Source organism: Trichomycterus rosablanca, chromosome 16 (assembly GCF_030014385.1).
Source record: "Trichomycterus rosablanca isolate fTriRos1 chromosome 16, fTriRos1.hap1, whole genome shotgun sequence".
Taxonomy (NCBI): Eukaryota; Metazoa; Chordata; class Actinopteri; order Siluriformes; family Trichomycteridae; genus Trichomycterus; species Trichomycterus rosablanca.
The window spans coordinates 16551200-16576671 of NC_086003.1; the positions used below are offsets into that span (position 1 = coordinate 16551200).

The window sequence follows — 25472 nt, forward strand, 5'->3', positions numbered from 1 at the left end:
GCTTAACACAGGTTAAATTTAAACTTAGAACTCAGTGATAATGCTTTATACAGGGTGAGTCAAAATTAAGTTAACACTAATGGATCTATTCCCTGTAATGTGTGTCCGGGCTTTAAATGGTACTGTTGTTCGCTGGTTTTTGTGTGTTGAACAAGATGGCGAACAGATTGAGACTGTCCTGTAAATCATCTTACACATATGAAGTATGTTTTGTGAATAAATGATTTCCGCCATTCGAGTGTTAGCAAAATTTTGACTCACCCTGTACTTGCTGCCCATGAGAGGACTATAGAACGGATTCAATTCAGTTCTACAAAAGAGAATTTATGAACATTTCACATCTAACATCCCTACAACTAAGCTATTAACATTCCACCATGCCCTGTGGCGTGCACAAAATGTTTTATTCCATGTCTGGCTAGATTTCCTTTGAATAATTTAGTTACCTTCACCTTCTATAACATGCAAAAGGTGAATTGGCTGCTTTAAATTACCCCTAGGTGTGACTGTAACTATATGTGTTAACCCATGATGAACTGGTGTCCTTCACAGGTGTATTTCTTCCTTGTGTCAAGTAGTACTGAGTACCACTGACACCAGACCCATCGTAACCCTGACCAGGATGAAAAGCTTGGTGTATAAGAACAATAAAATTGTACTGTTATAAACACGGTGAATATGTGTTTGGGTACCCTGTTTTTTTTATCTACCTATCAAAAACTTGCAGAAGGCCGTTCAGGTGGCGCAGCGGTAAAAACACACGCTGGAACCAGAGCTGGGATCTCGAATACATCGTATCGATTGGCCTGTTGTTCAGATTTGGGTGGGATTAAGCCGGATAGGGTCTCTCTCTCATAACTAAGGCAATTACGACTGATTAATGGCGCCTGCACAGAGATGAGAAAAGAGTGCTGTCAGGATGTGTCTCTCCGTACACAGTACAATCTGCCTTCTGCAAGTTTTTTTTTTTTTTAATGTATTTTCTCCCCTTTTTCTCCCTAAGTGTTAGTGAATGAGTGAGTGAGTAAGTAAGCAAATAGATTGGTGTCCTGTTATACATTAGCATCCTGTCTAGTCTGGCCCAGTGTTATTTCTATTTTATATACAGTGTATCACAAAAGTGAGTACACCCCTCACATTTCTGCAGATATTTAAGTATATCTTTTCATGGGACAACACTGACAAAATGACACTTTGACACAATGAAAAGTAGTCTGTGTGCAGCTTATATAACAGTGTAAATTTATTCTTCCCTCAAAATAACTCAATATACAGCCATTAATGTCTAAACCACCGGCAACAAAAGTGAGTACACCCCTAAGAGACTACACCCCTAAATGTCCAAATTGAGCACTGCTTGTCATTTTCCCTCCAAAATGTCATGTGATTTGTTAGTGTTACTAGGTCTCAGGTGTGCATAGGGAGCAGGTGTGTTCAATTTAGTAGTACAGCTCTCACACTCTCTCATACTGGTCACTGAAAGTTCCAACATGGCACCTCATGGCAAAGAACTCTCTGAGGATCTTAAAAGACGAATTGTTGCGCTACATGAAGATGGCCAAGGCTACAAGAAGATTGCCAACACCCTGAAACTGAGCTGCAGCACAGTGGCCAAGATCATCCAGCGTTTTAAAAGAGCAGGGTCCACTCAGAACAGACCTCGCGTTGGTCGTCCAAAGAAGCTGAGTGCACGTGCTCAGCATCACATCCAACTGCTGTCTTTGAAAGATAGGCGCAGGAGTGCTGTAAGCATTGCTGCAGAGATTGAAAAGGTGGGGGGTCAGCCTGTCAGTGCTCAGACCATACGCCGCACACTACATCAAATTGGTCTGCATGGCTGTCACCCCAGAAGGAAGCCTCTTCTGAAGTCTCTACACAAGAAAGCCTGCAAACAGTTTGCTGAAGACATGTCAACAAAGGACATGGATTACTGGAACCATGTCCTATGGTCTGATGAGACCAAGATTAATTTGTTTGGTTCAGATGGTCTCAAGCATGTGTGGCGGCAATCAGGTGAGGAGTACAAAGATAAGTGTGTCATGCCTACAGTCAAGCATGGTGGTGGGAATGCCATGGTCTGGGGCTGCATGAGTGCAGCAGGTGTTGGGGAGTTACATTTCATTGAGGGACACATGAACTCCAATATGTACTGTGAAATACTGAAGCAGAGCATGATCCCCTCCCTCCGGAAACTGGGTCGCAGGGCAGTGTTCCAGCATGATAATGACCCCAAACACACCTCTAAGACGACCACTGCTTTATTGAAGAGGCTGAGGGTAAAGGTGATGGACTGGCCAAGCATGTCTCCAGACCTAAACCCAATAGAACATCTTTGGGGCATCCTCAAGCGGAAGGTGGAGGAGCGCAAAGTCTCGAATATCCGCCAGCTCCGTGATGTCGTCATGGAGGAGTGGAAAAGCATTCCAGTGGCAACCTGTGAAGCTCTGGTAAACTCCATGCCCAGGAGAGTTAAGGCAGTTCTGGGAAATAATGGTGGCCACACAAAATATTGACACTTCAGGAACTTTCACTAAGGGGTGTACTCACTTTTGTTGCCGGTGGTTTAGACATTAATGGCTGTATATTGAGTTATTTTGAGGGAAGAATAAATGTACACTGTTATATAAGCTGCACACAGACTACTTTTCATTGTGTCAAAGTGTCATTTTGTCAGTGTTGTCCCATGAAAAGATATACTTAAATATCTGCAGAAATGTGAGGGGTGTACTCACTTTTGTGATACACTGTATATATTTTGTTTATGCATTTTCTCCCCTTTTTCTCCCTTTTAGCACATCCAATTGCCCGATTGCATCATGCTTCCCCTCCACCAATGCTGATCCCCGCTATGATTGAGGAGAATGAAGCTAACCCACACCCCCTCCGACACGTGGGCAGCAGCCGTATGCATTTTGTCACCTACACTTTGACAAGTGCAATGCGAATCAGCACTGTGTATGGAGAGACACACCCTGACAGCACTTTTTTTTCTGTCTCTGTGCAGGCAGCATCAATCAGCCAGCAGAGGTCGTAACTGCATTAGTTATGAGAGAGTCCCTATCCGGCTTTAATATCCCGCCCCTATCTGAACAACAGGCCAATCGTTGTTTATGTGGCCGCTCCCCACATGAATAACCATGAATAACCACAAACTAAAAACACTGTGAACAATGCAAGTGTGCCATGAGGTTCAGCAAACACCTTTAAAAAAACAGCACTTGACTGGCTTGTTTATATTCCTCTGGCTAGTCACATTATCGGCATGGCACGAAGGTCCTTCTATTTCACCCCCTGTCTTCCACAGTTCACCTTAGAATTAAATGTGCTTTTATTCTATGCACATTAAAATGAAAAACAAATTGCTATAATATTTTCTGTAACACTTTACCACACTTTGCGTGGGATGTAAAAGCACACAATAACTGAACTGCATAAATAGAGACTGCATATTTATAAGAGCAAGTAAAATAATTAGTGGCTAACAGCAGTAAAATAGGCTGGTAGAATCACCAACTGATTTAGAGCTCTAAACTAGTGGGTGAATAGTGAAAAATCTCCAGTTCCCTGAAGGTAATCAGAATAGAGAATAGAACTTCTGTTCCACAATCAGATGTCATCCTGTCAGTATTGATTTACCGTCAGGGTTTTCACGAGGCAAATCTGATCCAGAAACTTCAGTGTTTGGCAAGGATGCTTTGACTTCCTTCCCCAAAGATCATGTGCGGAGGTATGATGAATTTTACATTTAAGTGGGAAATGTGCAATATGTGTACCGTATATACACATATATGATTGCACTGTACAAAGACGCAGTCAGTTCCAAAAATATTGGTACTTTTGGAAAATTAAAAGGCCACGTATTGAAATATATGAAAATATATTGCGTAAACAAAACCCTAAACATCACATTGTCTGTTATACTTACCAGTACATCCATTATGTTTTTCACGACAAAACCTCTTTGTGTTGGTTGCCAAAAATGCTTTTGTCTGACTTAATGGTTCAAGTCAAATTTCCAGTAGTTCTCAGCAAACCTTAAGCATTTATGTTTCTGGTTAGACGAAAAATAGGCATTTTTCTGCAGTTTATTGACATGATGGTTGTGTCTATTTTTACTGATCCCAAGATGCTAGTAATTCCTGGATATTACCAACATTTACCCATGGGGACAAATAAATACTGTGCCCAAATTCTGGCAGGTTCATTACAGCTCCAGTTCATCTTTTTTTAATATTTTCTCCCATTTTTTCTCCCTTTTAGCACATCCAATTTACCTGATTGCGTCATGCTTCCTCTCCACCAATGCCGATCCCTGCTCTAATTGAGGAGAACAAAGCTCACCCACGCCCCCTCCGACACGTGGGCAGCATGCCGTATGCATCTTATCACCTACACTTTGACGAGTGCAGTGCAGCTCAGCACTGTGTATGGAGAGACACACCCTGAGAGCACTCTTTTCTCTTCTCCGTGCAGGCGTCATCAATCAGCCAGCAGAAGTCGAAATTACATTAGTTATGAGAGAGAGATCTTATCCGGCTTAATCCCACCGATATCTGAACAACAGGCCAATCGTTGTTCATGTGGCCGCTCAGCCTAGCCCGCAGGCAGAGCTGTGATTCGATACGATGTATTCAAGATCCCAGCTCTGGTTCCAGCATGTGTTTTTAACGCTGCGCCACCCGAGCGCCCCGTTCTTCTTCTTTATTACTGGCTAACATTGGATATGGAGATTTTTGTCATGTATTATTTTTGTCACTGTCTGATTTATAGAGGTTAACACACTTTAATCCAATTTAAATCGTGTACATTCCAATATCCCTCCGACTAAGGATAACTGCCCTCTGGATATAAGTAAATATAAGATAAAATATAAATAGCAACATCCTTAATTTATTTTGTTTTATAAGAATTTCAAAGGTTGCCAATAATTGTGACACCTGGTTTTGTCAGATGTTTAACATTTGTAATAGAATCCGTTTACTGAAATATAAGAGATGTTTCACCCACAACACGTGTATAAAATCAACTGTATAAGATTTATTATGTGCCTTTAACTTTGTGGCAAAGAGCTTTGGAATGGTCCTTTCTTGTTTTAAAATGAGGTCCATAAAGAAGTCTAGTTACATTGTAAACTCATGCACAACCATCCATGCTGGCCAAGGAGTTCAGACTAGCATCATCACCAACACCATGTTTTTCTATTTATCATGACAGAAGTATTTTTTACCCTTGTGCAGATGCCTTAATCAAACAGCAGGTGTTGTGATTGTAGTGGCAACAAGTCAATACCCCATACGGTCTTGCTTCCCAGACACAAACCAGTCTGTAAAGCACCTGTCCTGACTGGTGGCACAGCTGAGGATCAAACCCGGGTCTCAGTGGTGGACAGCTAGTGTAACAGACTTCTGTTTTACCCGAGTGCCAGTAAATACTTGATTTGACTACTTTGATGTGGAGAAACTAAACTGTAGTCTAAACAGAGCCCTGACCTCAACCAAATTAAAACAACTGGGATAAACTTGAGGAGCACATTTCCACGAACACACTTCCAAAGTCTTTTATTGCAAAAAACATGTGAGGGACTTCATATAATGATTTCAGGAGAGGCAATAATTCTAAAGCTTGTCACTGTGTGCTGAGAAACCAACACAAACTGGGGTACCATCTGTCTATTTACTTGCTTTATTATTCATTATTACAGGGAGTTTTTACTGCTCTGTTGATATCAGTATTATTAAACATGAATACAGTTGCTTTGAGATTAAGAAGACCCAATGCATTAAACTTCCATTCAATAATTAGTGTGCTGAGTTTGCTTCCAGTGGCAGCTTGGAACTTTGTTGCGAGTGCTGCAAATCAGGACGTGGTTTCTGTAATGGCAAGTTCACACTACAGGACTTTCAAGGTGTTCAGATTGCTGTACAGTTCACACTACACAACTTGATCTCTTGTAATTGAGAGTCTTAAGTCATTGTGGTTTTCACACTACACGGCGATAGGGGGTCACACACAACACGATCTATCACCAGGACGAATCTCAGACGAGTCTATCTGGTCTCCCAAACTAGCAAGCAATCAAAATGTTTGTGCACTGATATGCAGTGTAAAAGCAAGTAGGAGAAATAAATGAATCTGGGTGAAAAAGTGGATTTTGCTACACGACCAGCATGGATTGTCTGTTCTGCAGAGCGACTTGGAGGTTTTGCAATGCAACGTTGGTATTATAATTTGGCGAGGACGATAAGTCACAAATACTGTAAAGCTTGTGTATGCTTATGTAATCTAATAGAAACTATATTATGCCTCTGCCTCATACATTTACAACTCCTCCCTCGGGTTTCCCTTCTATATCTTGCTTTTACTACAATCACAACCTGATTGCAACATCTTTCACACTACATGATTTTGAGTCGCTGACAGGTCCAGATATTTTATTTTATTATTATTTTCGAGCCCCGAGTGAATGCCGATTTGCCTCCGAGCTGCCACATCTAGCGGCAACCTGTTGGCAAGCAAAAATCAGGGCAAAAATCGTGTAGTGTGAACTAGGCATAAGCTGACATTTTTCAAACTGCCTGTTGTCAAAGTATCAGTGGTATCCCATGCTAATAATTACTGAACTCTTTAGGATGACTAATGTCTGTCTATTGAAAGTTTTATGTTTATATATGAATAAATGTATGAGTAAATGCATGCACCAGTGGGCAAAATGTATAACTGAAATAGCCAAATCCAGTCAGAAGGAGCGTCTTTTAGCCATTAAATTTTTGGAAAGTCTTCAAATAACTGAGGCAAACTGCCAGCTACAGTTAATGCTTCCTAAATAGGGAACCCCCTTGAAAAGGGGTATTGCAAACCACTTCATCACTAATAGCCCTCTTAGCGGTTCAGAGGTGGTGCTTTAAGTGGATGTCCTGATATGAACTTGGCTCTTTGACAACAGTGCATGTCAACAGAGCACAGTAAGCAATAGGAGTGGCAAATAAAACACACTTTCCATTGCATTCACACCCTCAAACAACGTGAAAAAAACAATGGTAAAACCCGAGTGGGTGATATTCAAAATTTCGTGACTGCTGCCAGAAACTGAATAACAATGGAACACAAATATGAAATAAACAAAGAAGCATTTACATGGGTGCTGCTCCGAAAGGCCAAAGATGTGGGTGTTTTAGCACAATGTAAGATATTATGAGGAAACTTGGGTTTTGCAAGGTTTTTCATATTAAACAAGCACTCATGAATGCTGGTATACAGAAGAACAGAAACAGACATTGTGAGCGATCGTGAGATTCTAAACTATAGTAAATAAAATGGAGACTATGTAGTGAATATAATAGAAGCTAGGGTCTAAAGATAAAGGTCTTGAGAAACTAATGGAAAAGAAAAAAATGGTGGCTGGAAGCTGGGTAGACGAGAGGATGTCTATAATGGAAACTTCCTCTCTGTGGTTGTACAGTAGTATTAATACAGTCGTAGTGAAAGAGCATATATCTGAGTTATTAAATGACAGGAAAAATAAATAGTTGATGAGCTTGAAGCTGTAATGTATGATGGCGTATTAGGGCAACTTTAAAGAAAAAATGTTTAAGCTTCATTTTCAAGAATAGTCGTATTCGATAGTTTCGATATAGTTTCGATTTCGAGAATAAAGTGGAAATTATTTCGAGAATTAAGTCGTATAAGTTTCAATTTCGAGAATAAAGTTGAAATGATTTCGCAATTAAAGTCGAAATATTATGGCCAAAGCAACCTCCTCATGTTAAAATGAATGACATTCATGTTTTGGTAAAGTTATACTTTCGTATTGGTTTTACAAATAAAGAAATCACCTGGCACATCAGCACCAGTTTGTTATTAGTGTAAGGACGCTGAAACGGCTTTGCAACAAAGTGTTTATTTAGAAGAATGTGCGCCACCGGTGCACTCGGCATCTGCGTCGTCGCCAGTACTTCAACCGAGCCTTATGATAAACTAAGGCCGTATGGCATTGCTATAAAAGGTTGCACTGACAGGTTTAGTCATCATGTCATATGGATGGAAGCGTACAATACAAACAACGACCCAGAAATAATCACAGGTTATTGGATAACCACAGTAACACACATTGGAGGCTGCTGATCCAAATACTGAGACCCGTGCTTCTCTGGACTGACAAGCCTACGACCGCTGCACACTCTTTGGCCATAATATTTCGACTTTATTCTCATTATCATTTCGACTTAATATTTTTTACAGTGGCCCTAATCCACCTTCGTAGTAATGCAAATGCTTACAAACACTGTAGATCTTCCTTTAAGCAAGCCAGTATTCATAAACTTCCCAAGCTTCCATATTATAAGAGTACGAGTAAATTATAACAGCAATAAAGATCAACTAATTGTAGACAATGGTTCCAAGTCATGTCTAAAAATTCTAAATACAGGTTGTTTAAAAAAATAAACATGTAAAGACTTGATGAGAAAGTTTGTTTTGTTTTATGACAATTGTAAGGGCAACTTTACTTTTGGTGTTAGTTGAAATGTAAACCAAGAAGGACAAATAATAGGTAAAAGTGCCCTCACCAACCACATAATATGTAAAAGCATTTTTGTTAAAAAACAAAAAATATATATCTTTGCTTGTTTCTATTTTTTTCCAACATGCTCTGTGATAAATACACACAAATAATCCCAGGTGGCCCTTAGTGTGGTTTGGCTGTGATGCCTCTGTCTGTTACTGTTCTGCCATCTGGGCCCAGAACTGGCGCCAGACTTCTGGGTGCCCCCCTCCGGAACTGGCACCATCTTCCTGCACCCACTTCTGTCTTTACTTTGGCTTTTGCCCACATCCTGATTGGTGTTGCTAGGTAAACCACAAAAGTTCCAAAAAATGCCATGACGACGTCACAGCCTCTGACCAATGGTGACTGGTGAGTCGGACCATGTGCAAAACTTTAGGAGTGTTGCCAGTGAACTATGAGGAACAGCTCTTGTCTCCTAATTCTTCTGATATACAGCTCAGAGCCTGAGCAATTTTCTCCTTCCCAAAGCAGGCTGTTAATCAAGCAAGTCCAGATATTATAGGAACTTGAAGTTAAAGGATTCATGAGCAGCTGTAGTCAGTTTTAATTTAGGTTTCAGAAACTCTGTTAATTTATTACATTCCATAAAATAGGAACACCTGAGGTAAAAGGAGTGAACGGATGGATTTACTGCAGCTTGTTGACACTTAGCATTAAACACTGTACTTGGACAGTAAGTTTTTTGTGATTGTCTATGGCTGGTACATTTACATTTTTGCAGCACTTTTATCCAAAATGACATACAGTTGTGACAGTATACAATCTAAGCAGTTGAGGGTTAAGGGTCTTGCTCAAGGGCCCAACTGTGGCACCCTGGCTGTGATGGGTCTTAGTCAACCTTCTAATTATTAGTCCAGTACCCTAACCACTAGGCTACAACTGCCTATATGGCTTCTGGTTAACATAGCAGGCAAAATAATTACCTGATACAGCCAATCAGGTGTTTAAACACGTCATCATATGTGCTTGTGTTTGGTCGGTTTGATACACTGCAGACACACTCTTTGTGAAAAAGTTTGGACAACCACACAGTAAATTGTAAACATACAGGAGCAACTCTAGCTTTATAGCAAACAGTAAATTAAATAACCTTACAGAATGAGTCCACAAAGTGTTGAAACACCTACAAATAATCTATTATGGGTTTAGGCTCCCATTTACTAGTTATTATGCCAGCTGTACACAAGCCTAAGCTCACCATTTCAATGCCAATGCATTTTTTTTAAGTGGCAAAGGTAAGCCTGATGGATGTATCTGGGTCTAGTAGATGACAGAACTATGGCAGTTGCACACAAGCCTAAGCTCACCATTTGCAATGCCAAGTGTTAACTAAACTCATATAAAGCGAATTGGCATTTTTTTTAAATGACAAAAGAACTGGAAGCTTGATGGATGTATATAGGTTTAGTAGATGACAGAACTATTGCAGTTGCACACAAGCCTAAGTTCACCATTTGCAATGCCAAGTGTTAACTAAACTCATATAAAGCGAATTGGCAGTTTTTTTAAATGACAAAAGAACTGGAAGCTTGATGGATGTATATAGGTTTAGTAGGTGACAGAACTATTGCAGTTGCACACAAGACCAAAGTTCACCATTTGCAATGCCAAGTGTTAACTACAGTCATGTAAAGCAAATTGGCTTGGAATTGGCGTTTTTTTGAAGTGACAAAGGACTGAAAGCTTGATGGATGTATCTAGGTTTAGTAGATGACAGAACTATTGCAGTTGTACACAAGCCTAAGCTCACCATTTGCAATGCCAAGTATTAACTAAAGTCATGTAGAGTAAATTGGCTTGGAATTGGCATTTTTTGAAGTGACAAAGGACTGGAAGCCTGATGGATGTATCTCAGTTTAGTAAATTACAGAACTATGGTAGTTGCACACAAGCCTAAGCTTACCATGTGCAATGCCAAGTGTTAACTAAAGTCATGTAGAGTGAATTGGCTTGGAACTGGCATTTTTTGAAGTGACAGAGAACTGGAAGCTTGATTGAAGTATCCTAGTTTAGTAGATGGCATAACTGTGGCAGTTGCACACAAGCCTAAGCTCACCATTTGCAATGCCAAGTGTTAACTAAATTTGTGTAAAGCAAGTTGGCTTGGAATTGGCATTTTTTGAAGTGACAAAGGACTGGAAGCTTGATAGATAAATCTTGGTTTAGTAGATGACAGACCTATGGAAGTTGCACACAAGCCTAAGCTCACCATTTGCAATGCCAAGTGTTAACTAAGCTCATGCAGAGCAAAGTTAGTGTCAACTCTGAAATTTGGTGTAGGGGGAATAAGTGTGGAAGTGTGGACCTCAGCAAAATCTAGTGAAAAGCCTGTCCAAAAACAATGTTAGCTGTGTGCATACTCAAGCCAGTGTAGTGTACCTATCCATTTAATTGACAAAACATTGAGAGCTTGATGGATGTATCTAGGTTCAGTAGATGACAGAACTATTGCAGTTGCACACAAGCCTAAGCTGACCATTTGTAATGCCAAGTGTTAACTAAAGTCATGTAGAGTGAACTGGCATGTTAAGTGACAAATGACTGTAAGCTTGATGAGTGTATCTCGGTTTAGTAGACGACAGAACTATGCTAGCTGCCCAAAAGCATAGTGTCAATTCTGAAATTTGTCAATTTTACCAATTTGAGTTGGTAAAAGGTTTAATTACAATTACTTACTTGCAAATTGCCTGTGTTAGTTGTTCCACTTTTTCTGTAAGGTCTATCGGTTCAGGTATCTACTCAATATGTTTAATTTGAGCTCTGTCTCTCCAAAGGGCTATAGTCCATATTCTTTTAGGGATGCTTTCCAAAAGTGCCAAAGAAGAGGAAAAGGATAGTAAAACATCAGCAAAAAGAGAAAAGTGATGAGAAATATTTACCCTCATCTTGTTTTTTTTTTTTTTTTTTTAGATGTTGAAGAAAATCTAACAATCAGTGCCCAGAAATATTGGATAATGTTAAAATAGATACATTATATGGACAAGTATGGGGATTTTAGTGTTTTAGCCAGAACAGTTGCTAACAGGTGTAATAAATCAATTATATAAATTATATTAAATGCTTCCAACTTTCCAGTAACAGTCTAGGAAAGACCCTTTCCTGTTCCAGCAAAGCTGTGCCCCTGTGCACAAAGCAAAGTCTATAAAGACATTAAAAAAAACTCTGCTCAGAGCCTTGGCCTTAGCCCCACTGAACAGCTTTGAATTAAACTGGGCCTTCAATTGAAGCTTTCTTAACCAACATCAGTGCCCAGCCATACAAATGCTTATTTGACTGGCTATTCAAAGACTTGTGAGAAGCCTTCTCAGAGGAGTGGCTGTTGTTATAGCTGAAAAGATCACATACATGTCATTCTGTTATGGGATGTCCAACAAGCTCATGGTCAGGTGTCCAAATACTTTTGGCTATATAGTGTATATCAAGACAGAGCAGACATCAACATATTCCAATGTAGGATCTAATTCCTCTGTTGTAGTCACTAGGCCTTACCTAACATGATGACTTCATGAGCTTTAACACAGACCTATAAAATGACATGGCCATATGGTCAGCTGTAATTTCTGTAAAATCATAAAGTACCTAGGTCCACTAAATCAGACGGCAGAAGACATAATGACGTCCCATAAAGTCTGTCCGTATGGTGTTCTTTATGAGGCTGGCAAATGGACAGATGAGCTGATGCTATGGCTGACGTCCTCATTCTCATCCTGAATGTACAATGAAGTACATTTACATACTGTCCATAAAGCTCATCTAATGATTTCAATAATTCAGCTGTGCTGTTAGTGCCAAAACCAGTACAATTCAAGCACTGGGAATTCAGTTTTTTTTTTTTTAGTTTATTTTAATGCAGAAAAAACGCAACATTTGTAATGTACTATTTATTTGAAGTGCATGACTAGGGGCTTAAATGGGTTTACATTTACAGCATATAGCAGAAGCTTTTATCCAAAGCGACTTACTATTATGACTGAATACAACTTGAACAATTAAGGGTTAAGGGCCTTGCTCAGGGACCCAACAGTGGCAACCTGGCAGTGGTGTGGCTTGAACTGGCAACCAGTACCTTAACCGCTAAGCTACCCCAGCCCTGCAAATGTTTTGCTTTTGCTTTTGAGCCAAGCCAAAGCCAAACATCCCAAATGTTAAATAAGTCCCAGAACTGGCAGCAAATTAAATCAGTTCCTGCCGCAAGTTAAAAACGCTCACCAAAACCTGTTATGTGTAACTCGATTTTGCTAGTTTCTAGTCTCTGTGCAATTCAAAGTTAATAAAGCACTACAGAAGTGATAATTAAATAATTTGACGATTTGCCATCACAGCTTACACAGCCTGCCATTATATATGGCTGCATGCCATTATCAGTTAGAACCAAAGGATGAAAAAATACAACAAGCGTATTCGAGTGGTTAGGTGAATAAAACAGGTTAACAACATCTTATCCTACTAGACACAGTGTGTAATTAGGGCTGCCAGCTGGCCCACATGCTCATCTAGAGTGCTTGAGGGCTTGGAGTGGGGGCATGGCCAGTGCTATTTTAATTGCAGTCAAAAGAACAGCTTAAATCCAGCACTTCATCCACACAAAACAGAGTTAGCCCAGGCCAAGTATTTAGTACTGTACTTGTAATTGTTTTATTGTGATAATTTTATGTGGTCACATGCAATTCTAGACTAATACAGGTAGGATAAATATTCATTTCCCAATAACTGGAAGACTTCCTTTAATATGCAACACATTACCTCGCCAGTTTGTGACAGTTAACACCTGTGTAAGACCTTTGTAGATTAGCCAAATGAATAATCTCTATATGTGGTTTATCAGTATGGTAGTAAATGTTTATTCATGCTTTCGTTGTTTGTTTTACCACCGCTGTATCCTATTCAGGTTCACGGTGGGTACGATTAACCGTGTAAAAGGTGGGAAACACTTTGAACAGTTCACCCTATAAGTAGGGCCCTACTAAATTTATGGGAAAATTTGCGGTAATAATTTTTTAAAATCACAGAAAAGTGATTAAATTACACTCATAAATTAAATTACAGAATCAGTGAAAGCTACAATACACACCACAGCCTACCTTAATGGATACATAAATACTCGTCCGTGTTTTGACAAACATAATTGGTTGGGAGTTTTCCAAAATTAGTCTAACCAATATAACCGAGCAGCTTGTTCTTTTGAGCACAGACTACAGAGAGGAGATGATCATGTGTGTAGAAAAGCACACTTTCCAAATCCCCAAAGGGACAAAATTCACTCAATACATAAACATACCACAGTAAAGTCTCTTATACTAACATGAATTTTCTATTTTTCCCACCCCCCGCCCCAATTTTCTCCCCTAATCTAGTCGTGTCCAATTACCCTGATTGTGTCCTCTATACTGATTCGACCCTTCACCGCTGACTGAGGACGCCTCTCAACTGACATACGGCCCCTCCGGCACGTCCAGTCAGTACAGACTGCATTTTTCACCTGCATGATTCGAGTTCATACACTGACAAGCACTGTGTACGGAGGGCCACACCCCCCATCAGCATTATTTCTCAGCCCTGTGCAGGCGCCATCAGTCAGCCAGCAGGGGCTGCAGTTGCACCAGTTATGAGGACCTATGGTCCGACTTTTTACCACTATGAACAACAGCCAATCGTTGTTCATGCAGCCGCCCAGCCTAGTCGGAAAGGCAGAGCTGAGATTCGATACGATGTATTCGAAACCCCAACTCTGGTGTGCTAGCGTACCACTTTTTACCGCGACACCACCTGAGCGGCCTTACACGAACATATTTATGATGCCGTATGAGTGCTTGGACCACCTCATATTGCACCTCATATTTCATACACTACGCGAATGAAAAATGTTAAATCGCTAAACACAAACTTTACATTTTTATTTTCACAGCAAATCAGAAATTACAAAACAGAAGAAGTGGCTCACTTAACAGAAAACGGCTCATTTCACGGTCTGTGATGCAATTTTCACGGCCGTGAGTTAAGTAGGGCCTTACCTATATAAGGATCTATAATTAATCAACTTTAATCATTAAAAATAAAGTGTTATTGTTATTACTTGGCCAGTGATACGTTGTTGGTACTTGACAACTGCTAATACTGTATAAACCTCTACTGTTTTGAGCTTTAGATGTTACCCTTTGCTATTCTGATATTCTTCTTGTCAGACTTTCCCTCTGTCTTTACTTACCTGATCTATTAGACTCTTTACTTTCGCATTCAGTCACTTGCTAATCATTATAGACAGATGTGATTCCTCAAAGGCTACTTTACACTCTTGACTGCTAATTAAACTCTTTTCCTTTTTTCTGTCCTCTCAGATAATTAACTTGAATAATCTTGAAGAGTGATATTGCCTGTGAGCAATCTTTTGTCTAATGTAACCCAGTTTCTGCTTAAAAGAAAACAAGCAGTTTTATTCATCCCTTGTAAGTGGACAGCAGGACAGCTGCTGAGTGGGTTATAGTAACTAATTTCTTGGCTCATATTAAATTTTGCTTTCAGCAGGTTTTCCTCTTCTCTCCTACGATAAATGCTTTGGCAGTCGACCAGCACAGATGCTACATTTAACCTCCTGTAGTTCACTGTATTTATTATTTACATATACGCTATGCATGACTATATATGACCGCTGTACATATTATTCATCGTTGCATTTTAAAATGTGCAATTTATAACCATCTTATTGTTGTCAGCCTTACTTGGTATCATACTAGAACACTTAAATACACAGACAGCCTGACCATTCCGATTGTCAGGAACTTCCGCTGCTTAACAAAAGAATGATGCGCATTACAGGCATTCATAATAGCTTAATTGAGCTGCGGTTCATGCCAGCATTTCACTCTAACCTCGCCACTTACCTGAAATGAGAACTACTGTATTGGCTGTCTGTCCTGAAGAGGTTCATTGATGTAATAGTAGTGCACAGACGATATGAATCCATAATCCCATTCACAACCTACTGCTCAAGCGTTTCAGTCAGGTTAGACCACATAAAGTCCACTGTCTTATCTTGGTCTGGACTGTGACATCATACTATTATATTCATATATATATATGCTTGAGGTCTTCACTAAAATGTTTTCTGAAATCATGATTCCTGGACTGTATGATTTAATACAAAGCTACCTGTAGATTCAATGTTACATGGATAATATGCATAATGTCCACTGTCTCACCTCAATCTTGACTGTGACATCACTAATGACATATTAGACTTGTTATACACTTGGTATTAGACTTGTTATACCTCTGTGAGTGTGAAAGGTTGTGTTAGGCCCTCATCCTACCCTCATTTACATTTTCAGCATTCAGCAGACGCTTTTATGCAATATGCAGTCTAAGCAATTAAGGGTTAAATGCTTTGCTCAAGGGCCCATCAGTGGTAACCATGGCAGTTGTGGGGTTTAAACTATCAGCCTTCTGCTTTCTAGTCCAGTACCTTGACCGCTAGGCTATGGCTGCCCTCTATGACTGATCCCAGCGTACAAACCTGTACTCCTCTTTGCCAGAATCTTGTTAACATCTGTATTACATAAAAACAAACTTCAGTTACATTTAATCCTACTTCAACAGTAAATGACAGATTTGCAGACTGAACAGTATTTCAAACTATTTACTCTGAAACCCCATGTGACCAGCACTTATTAAAAACTTCCAGATGTACATACCATGACCAAATGTATTTGAACACCTATACATTTTTTCTATTTATTTATGCATTTCTCCCCTTTTTCTCCTAGCCAATTAGTCTTCTGCGTAGCCAGTTAGTCTTCTGCTGCTGGAAATCCCGATTGTGTTCGAGGAGGGCATATTTGCCTGCTCCACGCCCCTTCTGACGTGTCAACCCCTTATTTTTTGCTTGTGCTTTGGTGGATTCGCACATGAGGCTCATCCACTCCTGCACAGATGCCTCAGTCTGCTAACCAGGGTACTTACACAGCGTTTGAAGACCCCATCCACTTAGTCCGCCCTTTTCCCACCCAGCAGACTTGGTGGCCAATTTTGTCTGCTGCAGGCACTGCCAATTGTTCCCGCTAGATGCCGGTTAACCAACCTGTGTCAGAGCCGAGATTCAAATCTTAGCGCTGGTGTGCTAGCGGAATATCCCGCTGTGCCACCTGGGCGCCTTGAACACCTATACATGAGCTTAGTAAACATCCCATCTCCTTTCTAGGCAGTTCCTATAGCAATGGTGTTCAAGTTAATCTGTTTTGTTTCACTGTTGTTTCTCCTCCCTGTTTAATTCATTGGTTGCTTCCCTAACGTGTCTCACCTTCAGTCAAATCCTGTCTCAAGACCTACCACCAGTCCCTGCCAGCCTCTTGATCCCGCCTCCAGACGGTGGTCTTGTCCCTTCTCTTGTCTTGTTTACAACCTAGCAGTTCCTGCAGTTCTATTCCCTGTCCTGTCACCAGTCCCAGATGGCCTTCTAGTCACTTCTCCTGTCTTGTAACCACCGCCTGTCAAGACTGTCACTGACTGTCCCCACCTGTCAAGTCTCTGTTGAAAGGCTAATGACTGTGTCTAGGGTTATGTGGCAAAATCAGCCTCAAGTCACCCTGTGCAGCAAAGACATTACGCCTTAGGGTCTAGAAAACTCTCAATTCAAAAAAGTTTTGTTTTGCTTTAGTCTTCCCTCCATGTAGTTCATTGGTGGATTCCATAATGTGCCTCACCTGTTGTCTATGTTACTCATACTTAGTTTTGAATTTAAACTCTTGGTGTGTCAGTCTGCTTTGCAAAGTGTTGTTCTTGTTAGCGTCAGGCCAAGCTTGATTTTTGTGTATCATTTATTCTTAGTGTCTTGCTTCTTGTGTATGACCACTGCCTGTTTTTGGGTAATGATTGTGGATTATACTTACGCTTATTAGCCTGATTTTGCAATTCTGTCTGTATTCTTACAGACTTTGATGGTAATTTTTGAAACAGCCTGTATAAAATACTTGCAGAGCATTTCCAGTTGTGTCTTACCTCTTCTCACTATGTGTCTATGCACTATGTGCATTAATATGGAGTTGCCCAAGCATTTTATTGCTATAACATAAGATTTTATAGTGTATCTGTGAGAATTTAGAATTCCCTATCAGTTAAAGTAGCATTTATAAGGTCAGACACAAATGCTGCCTGATTTGCAATTATACATATTTAATCTTAAACAAACAAAAAATAATAATGTATTGTAATAAAAGAGTATGTCATGACTTTGCATGTTGAGAAACTATTAAGTAGAGGCAAATAATCCTGCTAGCTTATTAGCTAATTTACAATTAGTGACATAGTGGTCTACATAAACCAAAAACACACTGAGTCAAACCTGTTGTCTGGATGCCAACAGTCCCGTTCACATCTGTTTCACATCTGAAACCTTGATTTCTACTTCAAAAAGAACCTTAGATGTAGACTGAACAGTATTTTAAACTGTTTACTGTGGTGCCCAGTGCAGGCACTGGCATAAATCTTGATAATCACTAGTGTGTTTACAGAACAGACATCAATGCTGTTCACTTTCAATAAAACATAAAGGGTCACTGTGGGTCCAAGGCCTGGAACACTGGACACAAAGTGAAATTACACGTTAAATGGAAGTCCTTTGCTTCTTTTAATTCTAAAATCAAAATGTTTTTTTTTTTTTTTTTTTTACTGAATGAAGTGGTTTCTTGCTTGACAGGAATCCTTTAAGCCCATGGTAATGAAAAGCTTGCTTGACTGTGACCAGTGTCATCCTTGTCCTCCAAGCAGCTCTCTCTCTCTCTAAATATATATATTTATAGATTTGCCTAGATTTAAGATGCTGTGTAACTGTTAAATGTAACAGTGTGGATGAACAACCACACTAGACTGGAGCTTGGTAACCTGAATTTACAGTAAATGAAAAACAAAACAAAAAAAAACCCACAGGGATTAACTGGATCAGGTACACTAAATTGGTTACAAAACAAAGACAATTCTTTTGGGCCACTGTTTGGCTACATTAAGCAAACATACAAACACAAACAAACATAAATAAATTTAAAAGCTTACTGTAAATTTAGGTACAAATCAAAATCAAACCAAAGTTGCTCTTTGTTTTGCCTGGCCACTAGTGTGTGCTATATTATTATAAATCAAGCATAAAGTAATAGATTTCTGAAGAATTACAATGCTATAGAAAAGTAACTGACCGCTTAATCAGTCACAATGACTTTGTGGCCAATTAAACACAGGACTTGTTGTAAGGTTAGCAATATCAAATCCCACACATTTAGAGGGAAGATGTGATCAATTTTACTGTCATGTGAAATTTGTCTTTTTGTGAACTACTATTGCTTAGCATGCTAAGAATTTATAGCAACAGGGGGTGACAGAGGGGCTTCTTTAATCTAATCCCTCATGTTCCAAAACTAATTGAATAGGCAGGTCTGAAGGATTTATTTGCTTAGATTCGTATTAGTTTAAACGTTGATTGTCAAATTATGAGTAGATCTAATAAGAGCTCATTATATTATTATGTATGTATTATTAATTTAAACATCTGGACCTCTCTGATTTTTACGTTTAATGATCTAACACAATTTACTGAAGGAAGTATGTAATAACAGATAACAGAATTATTCAATTAATTATTCAATTGCTTTTTCATACCACTGTTAATTTTACATCCACAATCACTACAGTATTATTCAGTTCTTTACTTAGCTGAATTTGTGAATTATATAAAGTCCATTCATCTACGATCATGTACAACAGACTTAACATAAATTAACACAAATTACAAGTAAATTTAGGTTTGTTGAACGCTGCACACGTTCATTCAACACCACCTTGATTTTAGCAATACGAGCCAGTTATTGAATAGACTTCTACATGTTGTTATTATAGTTTATAGAGCGCATTCTTACCATTCGTGTTCATCATGAAGTGTCCTTTATTTCAGCACTATTCGAGTATATTCCACTTTCTTTCTTTTTTTAAGAAAGGCAGAGACACGTCAACACGTTTACCAGTGTCAGTGAACACTCCACTGGTTCTGCACGCCCAGTCCTTCAGACGTCTAGTGTGGTCGTGCCCTCAGTCCCAGCCCAGTTCAGCTCCAGTATAAGCATTAGCTGCTCCGATACACTTCAACTCCTGAGTAGGATGCACTGAGGAAGGGTGTTCCCTGTTCCACTCGCACAGAAACAGATTTACACCCCTGACGTTGTTGGATTGTAACACAGCCAGTCCAGCACTGGTATGCAGTGGTGCTGAGTGCAGCGTTCATCCAGTATGGATGGATGGATGCATGGATGGATGGATGGATGGACGGACGGAGTTGCTGCTGTGGTCCGTTATGGCTGTATGCAGTGTCCCATACCGGCGCTGGATGTTATGCACTCCTCAGCCTATTTTAAAAGGCTTTCATGTGTTTAACTGGTCTAAACAGAGACAGTTCTCATCGCTTATACCTGTGCAAAGATGCTCACAGGACAAAAGAGCGTCTCTGTCCCTCTTAGTTTCACCTGAGAGCCGATACAGTGGTCCAGCAGCTAACAAATCCCACCCGCTGGACTTTTTCGGTATTACAACGTTACACATGGAACAAGTTTCAGTTCTTAATTCTAGGTAGTTGCCTACATGGTTATGTCCATAACATTAAAACCACCTCCTTGTTTCTACACTCACTGTCCATTTTATCAGCTCCACTTACCATATAGAAGCACTTGTAGTTCTACAATTACTGACCGTAGTCCATATGTTTCTCTGCATGCTTTGTTAGCCCCCTTTCAAGCTGTTCTTCAATGGTCAGGACTCTCCCAGGACCACTACAGAGTAGGTATAATTTGGGTGGTGGATCATTCTCAGCACTGCAGTGACACTGACATGGTGGTGGTGTGTTAGTGTGTGTTGTGCTGGTATGAGTTTTTAAACACCTCACTGTCACTGCTGGACTGTTGGTCCACCAACCAAAAATATCCAGCCATCAGCGCCCTGTGGGCAGCGTCCTGTGACCACTGATGAAGGTCTAGAGGATGACCAACTCAAACAGCAGCAATAGATGAGCGATCGTCTCTAACTTTACATCTACAAGGTGGACCAACTAGGTAGGAGTGTCTAATAGAGTGGACAGTGAGTGGACACGGTATTTAAAAACTCCAGCAGCGCTGCTGTGTCTGATTCACTCATACCAGCACAGCACACACTAACACACCACCACCATGTCATTGTCACTGCAGTGCTGAGAATGATCCACCACCTAAATAATACCTGCTCTGTGATGGTCCTGTGGGGGTCCTGACCATTGAAGAACAGGGTGAAACCATGCTAAAAAGTATGCAGAGTAACAGATGGACTACAGTCAGTAATTGTAGAACTACAAAGTGCTTCTATATGGTAAGAGGAGCTGATAAAATGGACAGTGAGTGTAGAAACAAGGAGGTGGTTTTAATGTTATGGCTGATCTGGCTGGTGTACAGTTGCAATAAAAAATCTTCCAGTCTTTGTGAACTTTTCTGCAGAGCTTGATGTTGCTTTAAATTAAGTCTTTATCAATTGAATGATGCAGCAAATGAACAAATAAAATGAATGTCGTATTTTAGAGTAGCAGGATATTTTGTTAATAGTGCCATACCACAGTTATTTAACCAATATGCAATAATACCTACCTACAAACCTGCTGTTGGTCTGTAAGAACTAACAGTAGGATACATTGTAAACTGTATATCAACCCTTAATTTGCTTCAGCTGTGTTCAAGGTGTGTTCCAACCATGGTAAAAACTAAGGAGCTGTCACAAAATGCTGAGAGAGTAAATCATTTCATTTAGGGCAGTGGATATAAGAAGATTTTCAAAATCCTGAACACTGTTAGAGACACGATCAAACACGCGCAGCAGCAAATATGCCTGGCCGTAGGGAAAAGATTTTATCTAGATGACTTAGAAGTCTCATTAGAACAGAGAATTAGAAAAAAACCTGATGAAGCCTGGAACAAAATGTGTCAGTGGCAACCATAAAAAGGTCACTCAACTAAGGACTTCATGACCAGACCCCATGACACACGCTACTCTTGACCAAGAAGGACAAGTTTTATGAAGTGATGAATCAGAACTGGAACTGTTTGCTCATACGGGTCAGCGGTTTGTCTGGTGCAAGACTAGAAAGAATACTATCCCCATGGGATAGCATGAGGGAGGGTCAGTGATGATGTGGCCATGTTTTTCATTTACATTTGTGTCATTTATTAGACACTTTTATCCAAAGTGACTTACACTTATGACTAAATACAATTTGATCAATTGAGGGTTAAGGGCCTTCATTAACTGTGTAACTGGCATCATGGTTTCTCAGAAATACCCAGGCGTTTTGATGAGGAATGCTGTGCCTTGTGTAGTTAAATTAAATCTTAGTAATAACTGGACTTTCTAGCAAGACAGTGATCCCAAGAACACTGGTTAAGCTTGGTCAACCAATCAGCAGCAGCAGGGGGTATAGCTCAGTGGTAGAGCATTTGACTGCAGATCAAGAGGTCCCTGGTTCAAGTCCAGGTGCCCCCTAGTGTCTATAGTTTGATATATTTACGTAAGGTTAATCATTTTACAAAAATTTCCCTCTGGATGATTAACGTATCCATCCATCCATCCATACATCCATCTTAAACCAAAGGTTACAAAGTAAACACCAGCGGTTGATTTAACACCCTGCTAAGACTTAAGCAAGTTTGTTCAATATTAAGTTTTTTATCAGCAATATTTAAATATTTTATTGTGTAAAACACTGGACAGTGAGAGTTGGTAAAACCAGAGACAGTAACAGTAACACAAGACAAAGGAACAGAGTTAAGCACACAGAATTATCTTTTCTAAACATAGTAAAATGGAAAAACTTGAATGTTTTAGCTAGAGGGATTTTGTAAGGGATGAGTATTTTGTATGAAAAGTCATGCACTGATCTCTATTATTCCCTGTCTCTGTACAGGTGCCATCAACCAGTCAGCGGAGGCAGCAGGGGGTATAGCCCAGTGGTAGAGCATTTGACTGCAGATCAAGAGGTCCCTGGTTCAAGTCCAGGTGCCCCCTAGTGTCTTTAATGTGATTTATTTACGTAAGATTCATCATACGAAAATTTCCCTCTGATGAATGAAGTATCCATCCATCCATCCCTCCCTCCATCCCTCCCTCCCATAGGGGGTATAGCTCAGTGATAGAGTATTTGACTGCAGCTCTAGAGGTCTCTGGTTCAAGTCCGGGTGCCCCCTACTATCTATCTGTCCATCCATCTTAAACCAAAAGTTACAAAGTAAACCCCAGCAGCTAATTCAACGCAATCCATAACATTAAAACCACCTCCTTGTTTCTACACTCACTGTCCATTTTATCAGCTCCACTTACCATATAGAAGCACTTGTAGTTCTACAATTACTGACCGTAGTCCATATGTTTCTCTGCATGCTTTGTTAGCCCCCTTTCAAGCTGTTCTTCAATGGTCAGGACTCTCCCAGGACCACTACAGAGTAGGTATAATTTGGGTGGTGGATCATTCTCAGCACTGCAGTGACACTGACATGGTGGTGGTGTGTTAGTGTGTGTTGTGCTGGTATGAGTTTTTAAACACCTCACTGTCACTGCTGGACTGTTGGTCCACCAACCAAAAATATCCAGCCATCAGCGCCCTGTGGGCAGCGTCCTGTGACCACTGATGAAGGTCTAGAGGATGACCAACTCAAACAGCAGCAATAGATGAGCGATCGTCTCTAACTTTACATCTACAAGGTGGACCAACTAGGTAGGAGTGTCTAATAGAGTGGACAGTGAGTGGACACGGTATTTAAAAACTCCAGCAGCGCTGCTGTGTCTGATTCACTCATACCAGCACAGCACACACTAACACACCACCACCATGTCATTGTCACTGCAGTGCTGAGAATGATCCACCACCTAAATAATACCTGCTCTGTGATGGTCCTGTGGGGGTCCTGACCATTGAAGAACAGGGTGAAACCATGCTAAAAAGTATGCAGAGTAACAGATGGACTACAGTCAGTAATTGTAGAACTACAAAGTGCTTCTATATGGTAAGAGGAGCTGATAAAATGGACAGTGAGTGTAGAAACAAGGAGGTGGTTTTAATGTTATGGCTGATCTGGCTGGTGTACAGTTGCAATAAAAAATCTTCCAGTCTTTGTGAACTTTTCTGCAGAGCTTGATGTTGCTTTAAATTAAGTCTTTATCAATTGAATGATGCAGCAAATGAACAAATAAAATGAATGTCGTATTTTAGAGTAGCAGGATATTTTGTTAATAGTGCCATACCACAGTTATTTAACCAATATGCAATAATACCTACCTACAAACCTGCTGTTGGTCTGTAAGAACTAACAGTAGGATACATTGTAAACTGTATATCAACCCTTAATTTGCTTCAGCTGTGTTCAAGGTGTGTTCCAACCATGGTAAAAACTAAGGAGCTGTCACAAAATGCTGAGAGAGTAAATCATTTCATTTAGGGCAGTGGATATAAGAAGATTTTCAAAATCCTGAACACTGTTAGAGACACGATCAAACACGCGCAGCAGCAAATATGCCTGGCCGTAGGGAAAAGATTTTATCTAGATGACTTAGAAGTCTCATTAGAACAGAGAATTAGAAAAAAACCTGATGAAGCCTGGAACAAAATGTGTCAGTGGCAACCATAAAAAGGTCACTCAACTAAGGACTTCATGACCAGACCCCATGACACACGCTACTCTTGACCAAGAAGGACAAGTTTTATGAAGTGATGAATCAGAACTGGAACTGTTTGCTCATACGGGTCAGCGGTTTGTCTGGTGCAAGACTAGAAAGAATACTATCCCCATGGGATAGCATGAGGGAGGGTCAGTGATGATGTGGCCATGTTTTTCATTTACATTTGTGTCATTTATTAGACACTTTTATCCAAAGTGACTTACACTTATGACTAAATACAATTTGATCAATTGAGGGTTAAGGGCCTTCATTAACTGTGTAACTGGCATCATGGTTTCTCAGAAATACCCAGGCGTTTTGATGAGGAATGCTGTGCCTTGTGTAGTTAAATTAAATCTTAGTAATAACTGGACTTTCTAGCAAGACAGTGATCCCAAGAACACTGGTTAAGCTTGGTCAACCAATCAGCAGCAGCAGGGGGTATAGCTCAGTGGTAGAGCATTTGACTGCAGATCAAGAGGTCCCTGGTTCAAGTCCAGGTGCCCCCTAGTGTCTATAGTTTGATATATTTACGTAAGGTTAATCATTTTACAAAAATTTCCCTCTGGATGATTAACGTATCCATCCATCCATCCATACATCCATCTTAAACCAAAGGTTACAAAGTAAACACCAGCGGTTGATTTAACACCCTGCTAAGACTTAAGCAAGTTTGTTCAATATTAAGTTTTTTATCAGCAATATTTAAATATTTTATTGTGTAAAACACTGGACAGTGAGAGTTGGTAAAACCAGAGACAGTAACAGTAACACAAGACAAAGGAACAGAGTTAAGCACACAGAATTATCTTTTCTAAACATAGTAAAATGGAAAAACTTGAATGTTTTAGCTAGAGGGATTTTGTAAGGGATGAGTATTTTGTATGAAAAGTCATGCACTGATCTCTATTATTCCCTGTCTCTGTACAGGTGCCATCAACCAGTCAGCGGAGGCAGCAGGGGGTATAGCCCAGTGGTAGAGCATTTGACTGCAGATCAAGAGGTCCCTGGTTCAAGTCCAGGTGCCCCCTAGTGTCTTTAATGTGATTTATTTACGTAAGATTCATCATACGAAAATTTCCCTCTGATGAATGAAGTATCCATCCATCCATCCCTCCCTCCATCCCTCCCTCCCATAGGGGGTATAGCTCAGTGATAGAGTATTTGACTGCAGCTCTAGAGGTCTCTGGTTCAAGTCCGGGTGCCCCCT

At 40.1% G+C, this 25472-nt stretch overlaps 1 protein-coding gene and 6 non-coding genes across 7 annotated transcripts in view; 6 read left to right on the forward strand and 1 right to left on the reverse strand.

Annotated features, from left to right (window-relative positions):
• The window catches only part of LOC134330452 (actin-binding LIM protein 3-like), a 92453-nt gene extending 72790 nt beyond the window's left edge, over positions 1-19663 (reverse strand). Inside the window, exon 1 of the mRNA XM_063011591.1 lies at positions 19462-19663. Within this exon, the coding sequence (XP_062867661.1) occupies positions 19462-19477 (16 nt within the window). The 5' untranslated portion in view covers positions 19478-19663. The remainder of the gene's footprint in view (positions 1-19461) is intronic.
• A 2358-nt stretch (positions 19664-22021) lies between these two features.
• Positions 22022-22093, forward strand: trnac-gca (transfer RNA cysteine (anticodon GCA)). The gene has a single exon. It is a non-coding gene; the product is annotated as a tRNA-Cys (tRNA).
• Positions 22094-22543: 450 nt separating this feature from the next.
• On the forward strand, positions 22544-22615 carry trnac-gca (transfer RNA cysteine (anticodon GCA)). Its single transcript has one exon. It is a non-coding gene; the product is annotated as a tRNA-Cys (tRNA).
• Positions 22616-22722: 107 nt separating this feature from the next.
• On the forward strand, positions 22723-22794 carry trnac-gca (transfer RNA cysteine (anticodon GCA)). Its single transcript has one exon. It is a non-coding gene; the product is annotated as a tRNA-Cys (tRNA).
• Positions 22795-24699: 1905 nt separating this feature from the next.
• On the forward strand, positions 24700-24771 carry trnac-gca (transfer RNA cysteine (anticodon GCA)). The gene has a single exon. It is a non-coding gene; the product is annotated as a tRNA-Cys (tRNA).
• A 450-nt stretch (positions 24772-25221) lies between these two features.
• Positions 25222-25293, forward strand: trnac-gca (transfer RNA cysteine (anticodon GCA)). The gene has a single exon. It is a non-coding gene; the product is annotated as a tRNA-Cys (tRNA).
• A 107-nt stretch (positions 25294-25400) lies between these two features.
• On the forward strand, positions 25401-25472 carry trnac-gca (transfer RNA cysteine (anticodon GCA)). Its single transcript has one exon. It is a non-coding gene; the product is annotated as a tRNA-Cys (tRNA).